At 45.4% G+C, this 16,452-nt stretch overlaps 1 protein-coding gene across 2 annotated transcripts in view; it reads left to right on the top strand.

The window, feature by feature from the left end:
• Positions 1–16,452, top strand: part of foxn3 (forkhead box N3) — a 261,189-nt gene that overhangs the window by 192,249 nt on the left and 52,488 nt on the right. For both annotated transcript variants that reach the window (XM_055863826.1, XM_055863827.1), the window contains exon 3: positions 15,993–16,129. In XM_055863826.1, the coding sequence (XP_055719801.1) occupies positions 15,993–16,129 (137 nt within the window). The remainder of the gene's footprint in view (positions 1–15,992; positions 16,130–16,452) is intronic.

A 16,452-nucleotide genomic window follows, 5' to 3' on the forward strand; every position in this document is an offset into this window, starting at 1 on the left:
GTGTATACAGTGTTGTAACAATGTACAAATGGTTAAAGCACACAAGTTAAAATAAATAAGCATAAATATGGGTTGTATTTACATTGGTGTTTGTTCTTCACTGGTTGACCTTTTCTGGTGGCAACAAGTCACAAATCTTGCTGCTGTGATGGCACACTGTGGAATTTCACCCAGTAGATATGGGAGTTTATCAAAATTGGATTTGTTTTCGAATTCTTTGTGGATCTGTGTGATCTGAGGGAAATATGTCTCTCTAATATGGTTATACATTGGGCAGGAGGTTAGGAAGTGCAGCTCAGTTTCCATCTCATTTTGTGGGCAGTGAGCACATAGCCTGTCTTCTCTTGAGAGCCATGTCTGCCTACGGCGGCCTTTCTCAATAGCAAGGCTATGCTCACTGAGTCTGTACATAGTCAAAGCTTTCCTTAAGTTTGGGTCAGTCACAGTGGTCAGGTGTTCTGCCACTGTATACTCTCTGTTTAGGGCCAAATAGCATTCTAGTTTGCTCTGTTTTTTTGTTAATTCTTTCCAATGTGTCAAGTAATTATCTTTTTGTTTTCTTATGATTTGGTTGGGTCTAATTGTGCTGTTGTCCTGGGGCTCTGTGGGGTGTGTTTGTGTTTGTGAACAGAGCCCTAGGACCAGCTTGCTTAGGGGACTCTTCTCCAGGTTCATCTCGCTGTAGGTGATGGCTTCGTTATGGAAGGTTTGGGAATCGCTTCCTTTTAGGTGGTTGTAGAATTTAACGTCTCTTTTCTGGATTTTGAAAATTAGCGGTTATCGGCCTAATTCTGCTCTGCATGCATTATTTGGTGTTCTACGTTGTACACGGAGGATATTTTTGCAGAATTCTGCATGCAGAGTCTCAATTTGGTGTTTGCCTCATTTTGTGAAATCTTGGTTGGTGAGCGGACCCCAGACCTCACAACCATAAAGGGCAATGGGCTCTATGACTGATTCAAGTATTTTTAGCCAGATCCTAATTGCTATGTTGAAATGTATTTTCCTTTTGATGGCATAGATTGCCCTTCTTGCCTTGTCTCTCAGATCGTTCACAGCTTTGTGGAAGTTACCTGTGGTGCTGATGTTTAGGCCGAGGTATGTATAGTTTTTTGTGTGCTCTAGGGCAACGGTGTCTAGATGGAATTTGTGGTCCTGGCGACTGGACCTTTTTTGGAACACCATTATTTTGGTCTTACTGAGATTTACTGTCAGGGCCCAGGTCTGACAGAATCTGTGCAGAAGATCTAGGTGCTGCTGTAGGCCCTCCTTGGTTGGTGACAGAAGCACCAGATCATCAGCAAACAGTAGACATTTGACTTCGGATTCTAGTAGGGTGAGACCGGGTGCTGCAGACTGTTCTAGTGCCCGCGCCAATTCGTTGATATATATGTTGAAGAGGGTGGGGCTTAAGCTGCATCCCTGTCTCACCCCACGACCCTGTGTGAAGAAATGTGTGTGTTTTTTGCCAATTTTAACCGCACACTTGTTGTTTGTGTACATGGATTTTATGATGTCGTATGTTTTACCCCCAACACCACTTTCCATCAATTTGTATAGCAGACCCTCATGCCAAATTGAGTCGAAGGCTTTTTTGAAATCAACAAAGCATGAGAAGACTTTGCCTTTGTTTTGGTTTGTTTGGTTGTCAATTAGGGTGTGTAGGGTGAATACATGGTCTGTTGTACGGTAATTTGGTAAAAAGCCAATTTGACATTTGCTCAGTACATTGTTTTCATTGAGGAAATGTACGAGTCTGCTGTTAATGATAATGCAGAGTATTTTCCCAAGGTTACTGTTGACGCATATTCCACGGTAGTTATTGGGGTCAAATTTGTCTCCACTTTTGTGGATTGGGGTGATCAGTTGGAAGGTGAAGGGACGATGTTAAAGAGTTTTAATATAGCCAATTGGAATTTGTTATCTGTATATTTGATCATTTCATTAAGGATACCATCAACACCACAGGCCTTTTTGGGTTGGAGGGTTTTTATTTTGTCCTGTAACTCATTCAAGGTAATTGGAGAATCCAGTGGGTTCTGGTAGTCTTTAATAGTTGATTCTAGGATTTGTATTTGATCATGTATATGTTTTTGCTCTTTATTCTTTGTTATAGAGCCAAAAAGATTGGAGAAGTGGTTTACCCATACATCTCCATTTTGGATAGATAATTCTTCGTGTTGTTGTTTGTTTAGTGTTTTCCAATTTTCCCAGAATTGGTTAGAGTCTATGGATTCTTCAATTACATTGAGCTGATTTCTGACGTGCTGTTCCTTCTTTTTCCGTAGTGTATTTCTGTATTGTTTTAGTGATTCACCATAGTGAAGGCGTAGACTCAGGTTTTCCGGGTCTCTATGTTTTTGGTTGGACAGGTTTCTCAATTTATTTCTTAGATTTTTGCATTCTTTATCAAACCATTTGTCATTGTTGTTCATTTTCTTCGGTTTTCTATTTGAGATTTTTAGATTTGATAGGGAAGCTGAGAGGTCAAATATACTGTTAAGATTTTCTACTGCCAAGTTTACACCTTCACTATTGCAGTGGAACGTTTTACCCAGGAAGTTGTCTAAAAGGGATTGAATTTGCTGTTGCCTAATTGTTTTTTGGTAGGTTTCCAAACTGCATTCCTTCCATCTATAGCATTTCTTAATGTTACTCAGTTCCTTTGGCTTTGATGCCTCATGATTGAGTATTGCTCTGTTCAAGTAGACTGTGATTTTGCTGTGGTCTGATAGGGGTGTCAGTGGGCTGACTGTGAACGCTCTGAGAGACTCTGGGTTGAGGTCAGTGATAAAGTAGTCTACAGTGCTACTGCCAAGAGATGAGCTATAGGTGTACCTACCATAGGAGTCCCCTCGAAGCCTACCATTGACTATGTACATACCCAGCGTGCGACAGAGCTGCAGGAGTTGTGACCCGTTTTTGTTGGTTATGTTGTCATAGTTGTGCCTAGGGGGGCATATGGGGGAGGGAATGCTGTCACCTCCAGGTAGGTGTTTGTCCCCCTGTGTGCTGAGGGTGTCAGGTTCCTGTCCAGTTCTGGCATTTAGGTCGCCACAGACTAATACATGTCCCTGGGCCTGGAAATGATTGATTTCCCCCTCCAGGATGGAGAAGCTGTCTTCATTAAAGTATGGGGATTCTAGTGGGGGGATATAGGTAGCACACAGGAGGACATTTTTCTCTGTTAAGATAATTTCCTTTTGAATTTCTAGCCAAATGTAAAATGTTCCTGTTTTGATTAATTTAATGGAGTGAGTTAGGTCTGCTCTATACCAAATTAGCATTCCCCCAGAGTCCCTTCCCTGTTTCACACCTGGTAGTTTGGTGGATGGGACTACCAGCTCTCTGTAACCTAGAGGGCAACCAGTGGGTCCGTCTCCTCTGTACCAGGTTTCTTGCAGGATGACAATGTCTGCATTACCGATTTCTTTGGTGAAGTCCGGGTTCCTGCTCTTTAGGCCAAAGGCAGATGACCTCAGACCTTGGATATTCCAGGATGATATAGTGAAGGCTTTTTGTTCCATAAAGTGTCCAATGTTGTTGGTCGGGGTTTGGCCTCAGGCCAGTAAGTGTGAGCAGAGCCTGCTGAGCATCTGGTACATGCCGTTGGCTTGGGCGAGTGTAAGAGTGGGGGTTGGGCCTGTTTGCCCGCTCACTACCTGGGCGTATGTGTGACTTCCATGTTGATGCTCTCTCTCTCTCTCTCTCTCTCTCTCTCTCTCTGTCTCTCTCTCTGTCTCTCGCTCTGTCTCTCGCGCTCTCTCTCTCTCTCTCTCTCTCGCTCTCTCTCTCTCTCTCTCGCTCTCTCTGTCTCTCGCTCGCTCTCGCTCTCGCTCTCTCTGTCTCTCGCTCGCTCTCGCTCTCTCTGTCTCTCGCTCGCTCTCGCTCTCTCTGTCTCTCGCTCGCTCTCGCTCTCTCTGGCTCGCTCTCGCTCTCGCTCTCTCTGTCTCTCGCTCGCTCTCTCTCTCTCTGTCTCTCTCTCTCTCTCTCTCTCTCTCTCTCTCTCTCTCTCTCTCTCTCTCTCTCTCTCTCTCTCTCTCTCTCTCTCTCTCAATTAATTACATTGAAAGGGCTTTATTGGCATGGGAAACAAGTTTACATTGCCAAAACAAATAGTTAAAGCACAAAGGGAAAATAAATAAACATACATATTCACTGGTTGCCCTTTTCTTGTGGCAACAGGTCACACATCTTGCTGTAGTGATGGCACATTGAGGGATTTCACCTAATAGATATGAAAGTTTACCAACATTTGATTTGTTTTTCGAATTCTTTGTGAGTCTGTGTGATTTGAGGGAAGTATGTGTCTCTAACATGGTCATACATTTGGCAGGAGGTTAGGAAGTGCAGCTCAGTTTCCAACACATTTTGTGGGCAGTGTGCACATAGCCTGTCTTCTCTTGAGAGCCAGGTCTGCCTACGGCGGCCTTTCTCAATAGCAAGGCTATGCTCACTGTACATAGTCAATGCTTTCCTTAAGTTTGGGTCAGTCACAGTGGTCAGGTATTCTGCCACTTTGTACTCTCGGTTTAGGGCCAAATAGCATTCTAGTTTGCTCAGTTTTTTTGTTAATTCTTTCCAATATGTCAAGTAATTAACTTTTCGTTTTCTCATGATTTGGTTGGGTCTAATTGTGTTGCTGTCCTGGGGCTCTGTGGGTTCTGTTTGTGTTCGTGAACAGAGCCCCAGGACCAGCTCGCTTAAGGGACGCTTCTCTAGGTTAATCGCTCTGTAGGTGATTTCTTTCTCTCTCTCCCTCTCGCATAGAAGTCATTGAGGTCATGCTGATGCTACTAACAGACATGGACTGCAGCTGTAAACTCTGCTTAATAACGCAGCAAAAGGTCAGGACCGATCCTGTGGTCGCTCTGCCCCTAGTCATCACCCCATCAGGGATCCTCTGCCACTATCCTCGGCCTGCCCTGCACTCTCACTGATCCCCTGAGCGACCTGTCCCTCTGCCTCCAGTCCACTGTCCTCCAGCCTCACACTCTGCCCATCTGTGAACTCCTGGGCTATGTGCCTGCTGATGTGTGCCCAGTCCCTATACCCCCTGTCTCCTGGCCCCAGCCCCCTATTCTCAGTCCCCAGTTCATGGTCTCTCGCTACCCCCCCCCCCCCCCTCGCCTGATGATGTGTACCCTGGCCAGATGTTATCCTCTGTGTAGACAGATGTTAGCCTGCCAGGGTTAGCTGGTGTTAGCACGCACATCCTCTGCTACGCACTCAACCGCTCTCGCTGTCGCTCTCGCTGGACATAGAACTGTTACAGGAATATTTTGCTCAGATCTTCAAACACTAAAGGGGCAGAAAACTCTTCCATTGTTGTGTAGCTATTGTTGTTGGAAGGAGGGGCAATGCGATGTGGATTTTCATTGCCAAAAATACCTGCAATCAGTCAGTCTGCTCATCACACACACACACACACATACACACAGATAGTGACTAATTCAATTGGGATGTTTTAAATAGGTCAATTTGAAGGGTGAGACTGTAAAATAGCTGTAGTTCAGAGATCACCCCCTCTGTTCTCTATGTGTTGTGACTCATAGGCCAGGAGCTCATGTTAGACAAGAAAAGTCCTTCAGTCTGCTGGTTTATAGACCACCTTTTATAGAGAGAGGGGGGGGGGGGGGGTAGAGTGAGAGAGGGCGTAGAGAGGGAGGGCAGAAAGAGGGAGAGGAGGGGGCGGAGAAGACGGAGAGGGATTCTTTTATTTAAATACCTTTATTGACCCAATAGTTACATCATTAAAAGCACAAACTTTACTACGTTTTAACGGACCTAGAAAGTTAGAACCAAGCCCCCTCCCGTCCAGGAGAGAGAGAGAAGGGGAGAGGGATACCCCCGGCAAACACCGTTATTTGTTTTCTGTTCATCGGCTGATGAGTCGAATTGTTGCGTTCATCCGACCAGCCTTTTACTCTCTCTCTCTCTCTCTCTCTCTCTCTCTCTCTCTCTCTCTCTCTCTCTCTCTCTCTCTCTCTCTCTCTCTCTCTCTCTCTCTCTCTCTCTCTCTCTCTCTCTCTCTCTCTCTCTCTCTCTCTCTCTCTCTCTCTCTCTCAGGAGGAGGAGAATGTTGTTGTGACAAGTAAAGATAACTGTGGTGGAATGTCATAGCAGACAATGACAGGGGATGAGATCACCATGCTCTCTCTCTCTCTCTTTCTCTGTGTGTGTGTGTGTGTGTGTGTGTGTGCATACACTCCTATGCTAGGGGAGCCCATGGTGTGAAGCATTTTCTAGCATGGTAACACTGAGTGAGCACTAGTCTGGACAGACTGAAAGAGAGGGAGAGAGGAAGGGGGGACTAGAGTGACGTTCTCACAGTTGAATTAATGCCAACTAGAGGGGAGATCTCAGTGAAATGTTCACTGTTAATCCTGGCAGCGCGTGCTCAAAGGGGAAAAACTGAGGTGTTGTCATGCTGGAGTGAATCTTAATGCTTCATGCTTTCTTCACTCTGAGTGGATTTACTTTCTGCAAAGACAAGGGAATTGATCCCACAGTACCTTAATACGGCAGAGATTTTAGTGGCTGTGCCAGTGTGACAAAATGGAGAATGTATTTGTAGAAATCAACAGGGTGTATGTGTTTGCATGTGTGTGTAGGTCCTCTGTGATCTATCCTCCGGACACTACCACTCTTTGAAAGGTGATTTTCACTAATTAGGATGATATAGCTAATTAAATGCAGCTAATAATCCTTAATAATCCTCAATCTCTCTCCATATCTTTCCCTCTCCTCATTTTCCCACCTCCCTCTTTCCATCTCTCTCCCTCTCTTCCGATTGCCCTCTCGCTCACTCTCTCGCTCACTCTCTCTCGCTCTCTCTCCTGGCCCTCCACCGGTTCTAATAGAGGGTGGAAGTCAGACTGGATTCAGGATAGGGTTGGTGTTTCAGAGTTCTTTGGCCTGTAGCTTGCTTTAGGTTTGTTTAGTTTGACCTTCACTTGTACAGTTCAAAGTACCCTGTTAGTTGCCAGACTGCTAGTTCACATGGAAAAGTGTTAGACTGTGTTTTTTTTTTAGGTTGGGGAAGCATGGGACTCAGTGACTTTGTAATAACATTGTAGAAGGACACTAGACATGAATTAAAGTGATGCATCAGTAAAGGTGAAATAAAAAATAAAATAAATAAATACAAGCAGGGTCACGAGCCAAAACGGGTCCTTGAAAATGGTGCACAATTGTGTACTATGTCATCGTTTTCGTTTTATTCAGTATGTTACGTCCTGCAAAGAGATAAATCGTACAATATGTCTAAGATCCCGGACTGCTTCTTTAACTTAATGACACTTTTGGAAAGTGCACTGCGTGACTAACGCTGTAAGACGGACTAACCATATACAATTTGATAGAGGCTTGGAGAGATGCTCTCTGGGGCGAGCTATTTGTGCAGATTATTTTGGATGGGGTGTGAAGTTAGTTGAGCTGTCTCTGCTTTTTCCCCCATTGACTCTCTCTCTCTCTCTCTCTCTCTCTCTCACACACTTTTGTTCCACTGTGAAATGGAGGAAATAAAGGCTGTAATTAAGGAATTTAAATATAGGAAGTCATCAGTGTTCCATAAATGTATTTCACCTTTATTTAACTAGGCAAGTCAGTTAAGAACACATTCTTATTTACAATGACAGCCTAGGAACAGTGGGTTAACTGCCTTGTTCAGGGGCAGAACGACAGATTTTTACCTTGTCAGCTCGGGGATTCGATCTAGCAACCTTTCGGTTACTGGCCCAACGCTCTAACCCAGGAGTTCTTAAACTTTTTCAGCCTGAGACCCAAATGAGAAATTCTGTTTTCCTGGGACCCAAGCTTAGGAAAATATGCAACTATACGTAAATATCAATACATTTCATTACCCTTATGCCCCCCAAAAAATGCAATATAGACAAAAACAAATAACAATGAAATACCCATAAATATATTTATGTTTATTTTTCCCCATTAAAAACACTCTTACACACCTGTCTAGGTTGGAACTGTTGCGGTTAAAATACAATAAATAATTTCATTCTGAACTGGAATGAACAGATTGATCACATCCCACAGATGTATAACAGAACACACACACAGGCTTTTTGATCGTGCATCCCTAAGTAACAGTACAGATAAAAAATGATCTGGCCTACTGTACTGTAGAAATGATTGTTGATAGAAAGTCTAGGTTGGAACTGTTGCTGTTAAAATACATCTGTTTTATTCTGAACTGGAATAAGCCGATTGATCACCTAACACAGAACACACACATACACACAGTCCTTCTGATTTTTTTTCACCTTTATTTAACCAGGTAGTCCTAATGAGAGGTGTGTGGCTGGTTGAAGTTTTCAACAAGCATGTCTATTCTGAGCTCAGTTTTTGACAGTGCATCACTGAGGTCATGCTCGGCATTGACACTGGTTCTGTACTTGAGAACCCTGACTTTGGTATGTGGTGCCAAACTGGATCAGCTTCCTGCTGCAGATGAGCATCCCAGAACTGTGAGTGTTTGTCTCAAACAGCATCTTGCTTCAATCAGTTTATTCCAGTTCAGAATAAAAATGATTACTTGCAACAGTTCCAACCTAGACTTGTTTTCAACAATCACTTCTACAGTAAAATGTACAGCAGGCCAGATCATTTTTCATCTTCATCTGAACTGTTTCTTAGAGTTTCTAATTAGCTTGCTTTGGCTAACGTGAGCTATTAGCTGTGTAACGTTACAAGGCCAGGGGGATTGTTTGAAAGAGAAACTCACATCTACTACTATGAGAGATAGTACTCCCTTATTTCTGCTTATCATCACCTGTTATAAAATGACAACAATGCCTTGCTAGTTGACTTACTTTTCCACTTTCGAAGCGCTGTTTCCTGAAGCATTCTGCCCTGTTCTGAAAGAACTCCCTGGGTTTACCGTCACGCTGTGGATGTTTGGTCAGGACGTGTCGTTTTAATCATTTGTTCGTTTTGAGAGACTCATTACGAAGCACTTCCCCACACAAAACACCTTGTGGGCGCTCCTCGTTATTTCTCAAAGTTTGTATGAAAGAGACAAAAAGTATTTCACTGTGTTTGCGTTTCATGACGATTGAGCTCAGTCAGGACTTGTGGCTAGCATGAGTCCATTTTGTGACAGCGGTGAGTTTTGGCGAGTGGGAATAACAGGTCAGTGGCTTGAACGACAGCGCTGCAGCGTGTGATTGCGGAGTGATCTTCAACAAAACTGTAGAGAAAAAAGATCCAGTAAACAGCGAAGCACATGGGCATCTCCCACTCGCGCTGCTGCCAAACTGAGCAGAGACCGCTGATAAGCAGAGAGTGCAGTGAGCCGAGAGCTCAGATGCACTTGGCCAAATCAATTCCAGTAATTCATGAAATAATTAGACATTTACGTCGCGACCCACCGTTAACAGGGTCGCGACCCATTTTTTAAGAAACGCTGCTCTTACCACTAGGCCACCTACATCCCCTGGTCCAGGTCAGGGTGAGGACAGTGTTGTTCCCAATGTTGTTCCTCACAGATCCACCATTCACAGTGGAGGACAGAGAGATGACGGGATGGCAGGGGGAGGAGGTGGAGGGATGAATTGATGGAGGGAAGGATGAGGGTGAGGAGAGGGTGATAGTGGGCTCAGGACTGTGTTTTTTAAGTGTGAGAACGGAATAAATGGAATCGAGGAGGGAGGAGGAGAGGAGAGAGGGATAGAGGAGCAGGAGTAAGAGAGGAGGGTGAAAGTAACAGAGTAAGAGAGGAGGAAAATGAGAGTGAGCTGTGTGTTTTTTTGCGTGAGAAAAGGAGGAATTCAGGGGTAGAAGGGAGGAGGAGAGGAGGATGATGATAATAGAGGGCTGTGTTATTTAGCGCGGGGGGCTGATGGGATTAACTGGATGGGCTGTGAGATGGAGGGATGAATCATCAGAGCGAGAGAGGGAGGGAATGAGAGGGAGAGAGGGCGAAAGAGCCTTCTGCCAGGACCATCAAACACCCGCTTTCACACACACACACAAACGCCACACACTCCGCGCAGCACGCCTGTTGCCTAGGATACCACTGTAATCCAACCGCCTCCCCCTCCTCCCTACATCCTCCATTCATTTCTCTGTCTCTCAGTCTCCCTCCTTTCTTTCTCTCTCAGAAGGGGACGACCACTGTAATGCAACCGAGCCCCACTTCTTCTTTCTCCACTCTCCCTCACACCTCTCTCTCACTTGCTCTCCCTCTTCATCTCTCTCTCCCCTCTCTCCTTCTCTCCCTTTCTCCACTCCCCCCTCAACCGTCTCTCTACCTCTTTCTTTTTCTCTCCCCTCTCTCTCTCTCTCTCTCTCTCTCTCGGTTTTGTCTCTCTGATGGGGGTTGTATTGAGTGTACTGTCTCAGAGCAGAGAGTTGTGCGAGGGAAAGAAATGCGAGGGAAAGTGCTCTAAAGCCCATCGATTCTTTCCTGATTACTGAACGTTTGGAATTCCAGCTGGCACAGCCCCTTTTCTCTCTGAGAGACGGATAGAAATAATCCCACAACTCAAGAGGAAACACACACACGCACCCATACACACACACACACACACACATTTGTGCCTTTATGTCTTGTGCATAACTTCCTGGTGGACCTGATTGATATTACATTGTGGTAGCTTTTCATTTAAGCATCAGACAATAAACATATTTCCACCTAAAGCTGTCACTAAGTTAATGACCCTGTGTGAAATAGGCCTTAAAACCTGCCATCACACTAGCTTTCTCTCAATGCCCCTCCTCTCCTGCGATTAATTACTGGCTGGTAATTAGAGTTGATTATCTTTGTTTAAAGGTAGCACAATAACTTACTTCACATTCAGACACAAACCTGGGCTGGTTGATAATTACAGTTGGGTAGGAAATATGTTGGTTTGAAATGAGAAATGTTTTGTATTTTCTGGGCTTTGTTTGTATGTTTTATGGTCTGATGTACACTTACTTACCAAAAGTGTGTGGACACCTACTCGTCAAACAGCTCATTCCAAAATCATGGGCATTAATATGGAGTTGGTCCCCCCTTTACTGCTATAACAGACTCCACTATTCCGGGAGGGCTTTCCACTAGATGTTGAAACATTGCTGCGGGGACTTGCTTCCATTCAGCCACAAAAGCATTAGTGAGGTCGGGCACTGATGTTGGGCGATTAGGCCTGGCTCGCAGTTGGCGTTCCAATTCATCCCAAAGGTCAGGGCTCTGTGCAGGCCAGCCACGTTTTTCCACCCCCGATCGTAACAAATCATTTCTGTATGGACCTCACTTTGTGCACGTGGGCATTGTCATGCTGAAACAGGAAAGGGCCTGCCCCAAACTGTTGTCACAAAGTTGGAGGCACATAATCGTCTAGAATGTCATTGTATGCTGTAGTGTTAAGATTTCCCTACACTGGAACTAAGGGGCTGAGCCCGAAACATGGAAAAACAGCCCCAGACCATTATTCCTCCTCCACCAAACTTTATAGTTGGCACTATGCATTCGGGCAGGTATCGTTCTCCTGGCATCCGCAAAACCCAGATTTGTCCGTTGGACTGCCAGATGGTGAAGTGTGATGCATCAATCCAGAGAACGCATTTCAACTGCTCCAGAGTCCAATGGCGGCGAGCTTTACACCACTCCAGCCGATGCTTGGCATTGCCCATGGTGATCTTAGGCTTTGGTGTGGCTGCTTGGCCATGAATACCCACTTCATGAAGCCCCCGATGAAACGTTGTCGTGCTGATGTTGCTTCCAGAGGCAGTTTGGAACTTGGTAGTGAGTGTTGCAACCGAGTACAGATGATTTTTACGTGCTACACGCTTCAGCACTCGGCAGTCCCTTTCTGAGAGCTCGTGTGGCCTACCACTTCTCAGCTGAGCCGTTGCTCCTAGACGTTTCCACTTCACAATAGAAGCACTTACAGTTCACCGGGGCAGCTCTAGAAGGGCAGAAATTTGACTAACTGACTTGTTGGAAAGGTGGCATCCTAGGATGGTGCCACGTTAAAAGTCACTGAGCTCTTCAGTAAGGCCGTTCTACTGCCAATGTTTGTCTATGGAGATTGCATGGCTGTGTGCTTGATTGTATACACCTGTCAGAGACGGGTGTGGCTGAAATAGCCTAAATGTCTTGTCTACGGCTGCTCCTCCCCTCCGGCATGCGACGTCGCCGGAATACTAACCTCCTGTCCTGGGATTCATCATAACGCACACCTGGCATCCTTCATTATGCACCTGCAGATCATCATGATTCACACCTGGACTCCATTACCTTCCCTTTATATGTCCCTCCCTTATGTTCATTCCTCAGTCGGTATTGTTTCCTGTTCACAAGCTATCTCGCCACTGTTACACTGTCTTGTTTCATGTTTGTTGTTTTAGTAATTATACAGTGCATTCGGAAAGTATTCAGACCCCTTGACTATTTCCACTTTTTGTTACGTTACAGCCATATTCTAAAATTGATTAAATCGTTTTTTCCCTCATCAATCTACACACAATACCACTTAATGACAAAGCAAAAACAGGTATTTAGACCCTTTACTGAGTACTTTGTTGAAGCACCTTTGGCAGCGATTACAGCCTCAGGTCTTCTTGGGTAAGATGCTACAAACTTGGCACACCTGTATTTGGGGAGTTTCTCCCATTTATTATCTGCAGATCCTCTCAAGCTCTGTCAGGTTGGATGGGGAGCGTCGCTGCACAGATATTTTCAGGTCTCTCCAGAGGTGTTCGATTGAGTTCAAGTCCGTGCTCTGGCTGGGCCACTCAAGGACATGTAGAGACTTGTCCCGAAGCCACTGCCGCGTTGTCTTGGCTGTGTGCTTAGGGTCATTGTCCTGTTGGAAGGTAAACCTTCACCTCAGTCTGAGGTCCTGAGTGCTCTGGAGCAGGTCTTCATCAAGGATCTCTGTACTTTGCTCCATTCATCTTTGCCTCGATCCTGACTAGTCTCCCAGTCCCCTCCTCTGAAAAATATCCAGAAAGCATGATGCTGCCACCACGCTTCACCGTATGGATGGTGCCAGTTTTCCTCCAGACGTGACGCTTGGCATTCAGGCCATGGAGTTCAATCTAGGTTTCATCAGACCAGAGAATATTGTTTCGCATGGTCTGAGTCTTTAGGTGCCTTTTGACAAACTCCAAGCGGGTTGTCATGTGCCTTTTTACTGAGGAGTGGCTTCTGTCTGGCCACTCTACCATAAAGGCCTGATTGGTGGAGTGCTGCAGACATGATTGTCCTTCTGGAATGTTCTCCAATCTCAACAGAGTACTCTAGAGCTCTGTCAGAGTGACCATCGGGTTCTTGTGTTTCTCCCTTACCAAGGCCCTTCTCCCCCGATTGCTCAGTTTGGCCGGGTGGCCAGCTCTAGGAAGAGTCTTGGTGGTTGTAAACTTCTTGTAAACTTCTTCCATTTAAGAATGATGGAGGCCACTGTGTTGTTGGGGACCTTCAATGCTGCACCTGGCCAAGATAAAGCAAAGCAATGCGACACAAACAACGACACAGAGTTACACATGGAGTAAAACAAACGTACAGTCAATAACACAATAGAAAAAAAGAAAGTCTATATACAGTGTGTGCAAATGGCGTGCGATGAAAGCAGGATCCACCGGAGGTCAATTTTGAGTCTCATAGCAAAGGGTCTGATTACTTCAATAAGTTATTTCTGTTTTATTATTATTTTTTTACATTTGCAAAAAAAATTAATCTAAATGTCCTGTTTTCACTTTGTCATTATGGGGTGTTGATTGCTGAGGAAAATGTTTCATTTCATCAACTTTAGGAAAAGGCTGTAACGTAACAAACTGTGTAAAAAGTCAAGGGGTCTGAATACTTTCCCGACGGCATGATGGCTGAAATGGAGTCAGTGAAATGGCATCAAACACATCAAACACATGGTTTCCATGTGGTTGATACCGTTCCGTTGACTCCATTCCAGCCATTATTATGAGCCGTCCTCCCCTCAGCTGCCTCCACTGAAGTGTACACACACACATACACACACTTACAGTAGCTGTCAGTAGGATGGTAGCGTCATCAGCCTGTCTCTACTGCAGCATTTATAAGTATTGCATTTCATGGCCTGATAGAGTTTGTGACAATCTGAGTCATGGCCTTAAAGAAGCAGCCCCACTGATGGAAAGCTGACAGAATAATTAGGTGTGTGTGTGTGTGTCTGAACCTAAAATTACTGCCTGCATCGCTTCTGGCGGAATTGGATCTCTACTCTAAACTTCCTTAAAAAAAAACAAGTACTCTCCATGGTGAAAAGACTGTTTACCAGTAGAGGCTGCTGAGGGGAGGATGGCTCATAATAGTGGCTGGAACGGACCGAATGGAATGGCATCATGCTATTTCATACCATTCCACATATTCTGCTCCAGCCATTACCATCAGCTCGTCCTCCCCAATTAAGGTGCCACCAACCTCCTATGCGGTTTACATACTGTTGCTGTGATTCTAAGCATATAGCCCTGCTAGCTGTTACTGCGTATTGTCCATACGTTAGCATATCTATAACGACCTATAGCAAGTTCAGGTGGTTGTCGTGAGATGTTAGGAAAGAACCTTCAATAGAAATGTGAGCGTGTGCACGTGTGGCTGTGCGCACATGCATAATAGCCACCTCTGGCCAGGGAAGGGACATCATGTCCCATAATCCCAGTGTTTACCTAGCTAGCGCTGGAACAAATCATTTAGCTTTAGCTTAGCTCCCTGGAGCCCTGGAGCCTAGAGAGAAGAGTAAATATTAGCGGTTATCCGCCTAGCCTAGCACTGTCTTTAAGATCAATAGGGTAGATTTCTGTATTTGGCACCTGGTACCACCTGTCCCTCTGTGCAGACTTGTCGCTCCAGTAGACAGGGGCAGAGGCAGTCAGTCACAAGCTCACATACACCCGAGGACACACACTCTCACAATCTCTCTTTCAATTGCCCTCGCACACACACGGCTGTCTGATATCAAGTCACTGAGCCCAAGGTCATGACTATTGATCTAACTAGAACACAGAGCAGTGCACATTCTGACACACACACACACACACACACACACACACACACACACACACACACACACACACACACACACACACACACACACACACACACACACACACACACACACACACACAAACAGAGACAAAATCATGTCATCTGTTGAAATGACAGACTTTTGACATTGTGAATTTTTTCCCAACCGGTCCGGTTGCTTTTGAGATGACCTGTCCCTCTCATTGGTTATTCTTCACTATATGTTACTGGAAATTAGAAATCCTCAACGCATCCCTTCCTCTCCCTGTAGCAAAGTGCTGATGCTGTCATATGGGGGACCATTAAAATAAAACACACACATTTGTCCTGGTTTTTTATTTCTTTCTGGCCTGTTTTTTTTTATTTTTACAAGAGGCAGGTTTATCGCTTTACTTATTCCTCATAATCAAATCCTGCTGGAGGCGAGGTGCGCACACACACACACACACACACACACACACACACACACACACACACACACACACACAAACACACACACACACACACACACACACACACACACACACACACACACACACACACACACACACACACACACACACACAAAGGCGAAGCACCTCTCCCAGAGGTATATAGAGCTTAGAGCGAAATAGAGTAGAATCGGTCTTATCTGACCTCCGTGCACCTCATTAACCAAACCTAGAACAAAAGGAAAGAGAGATGGAGCGAAGGAGGGACTGGTTATTTCACCTGGTGCTAACGCTGTGACAAACACACATACAGGTGGCTATCAGGGAAAGAGGATAAGAAGGGGGAGGCGAGGGGAAGGAAGGGGGGGTGTGTTGTATCGGTAAGTGTCTGTGGGACTCGTGAATATGTACTGTACAATGATGCACTATGAAAGTAAATACATCATTTATTGACCTCACGGCGCCAATGGAGAGTCTTGTTATTGTGAATCTGTAAAAACAACTGTTCATTCCAACAATTTTCTCCCCCCCCCCCCCCCCATCTCTCTCTACAGAGCATTGGGAAGGGGTCCTTGTGGTGTGTAGACCCTGAGTACAGGCAGAATTTGATTCAGGCGTTGAAGAAGACACCTTACCACCCTCACGCTCAGGTCTTCTCTACTCCCCCCACCTCTCCTCAGGCATATCAGAGGTAAGACACGCATGCACACACACCCACACACACAACACCCCAGGCATATCAGAAGTACAGTAGAAAAGGCAGACGGACATGGTAACTGGTGATCCACCCCCTCGTGTCAACCTCCTGCCTGGTCTCTCCCTCCCCTCACATGACACCCTGCCGTGGACTGGTTAGCAACGCCGCCTCAGGACACGCCAGGCCAGACCAGAGAGAGAGGAGGGAGGAGTGCTCATGTCAAACAGTCAGGAGAGAGAGAGGAGGGATAATGTCAAACAGTAGAGAGAGAGAGAGAGAGAGAGAGATCAGTGTTATACGCCCTGTCGTCTCTCTCC

Source organism: Salvelinus fontinalis, chromosome 15, assembly GCF_029448725.1.
Source record: "Salvelinus fontinalis isolate EN_2023a chromosome 15, ASM2944872v1, whole genome shotgun sequence".
Classification (NCBI taxonomy): domain Eukaryota; kingdom Metazoa; phylum Chordata; class Actinopteri; order Salmoniformes; family Salmonidae; genus Salvelinus; species Salvelinus fontinalis.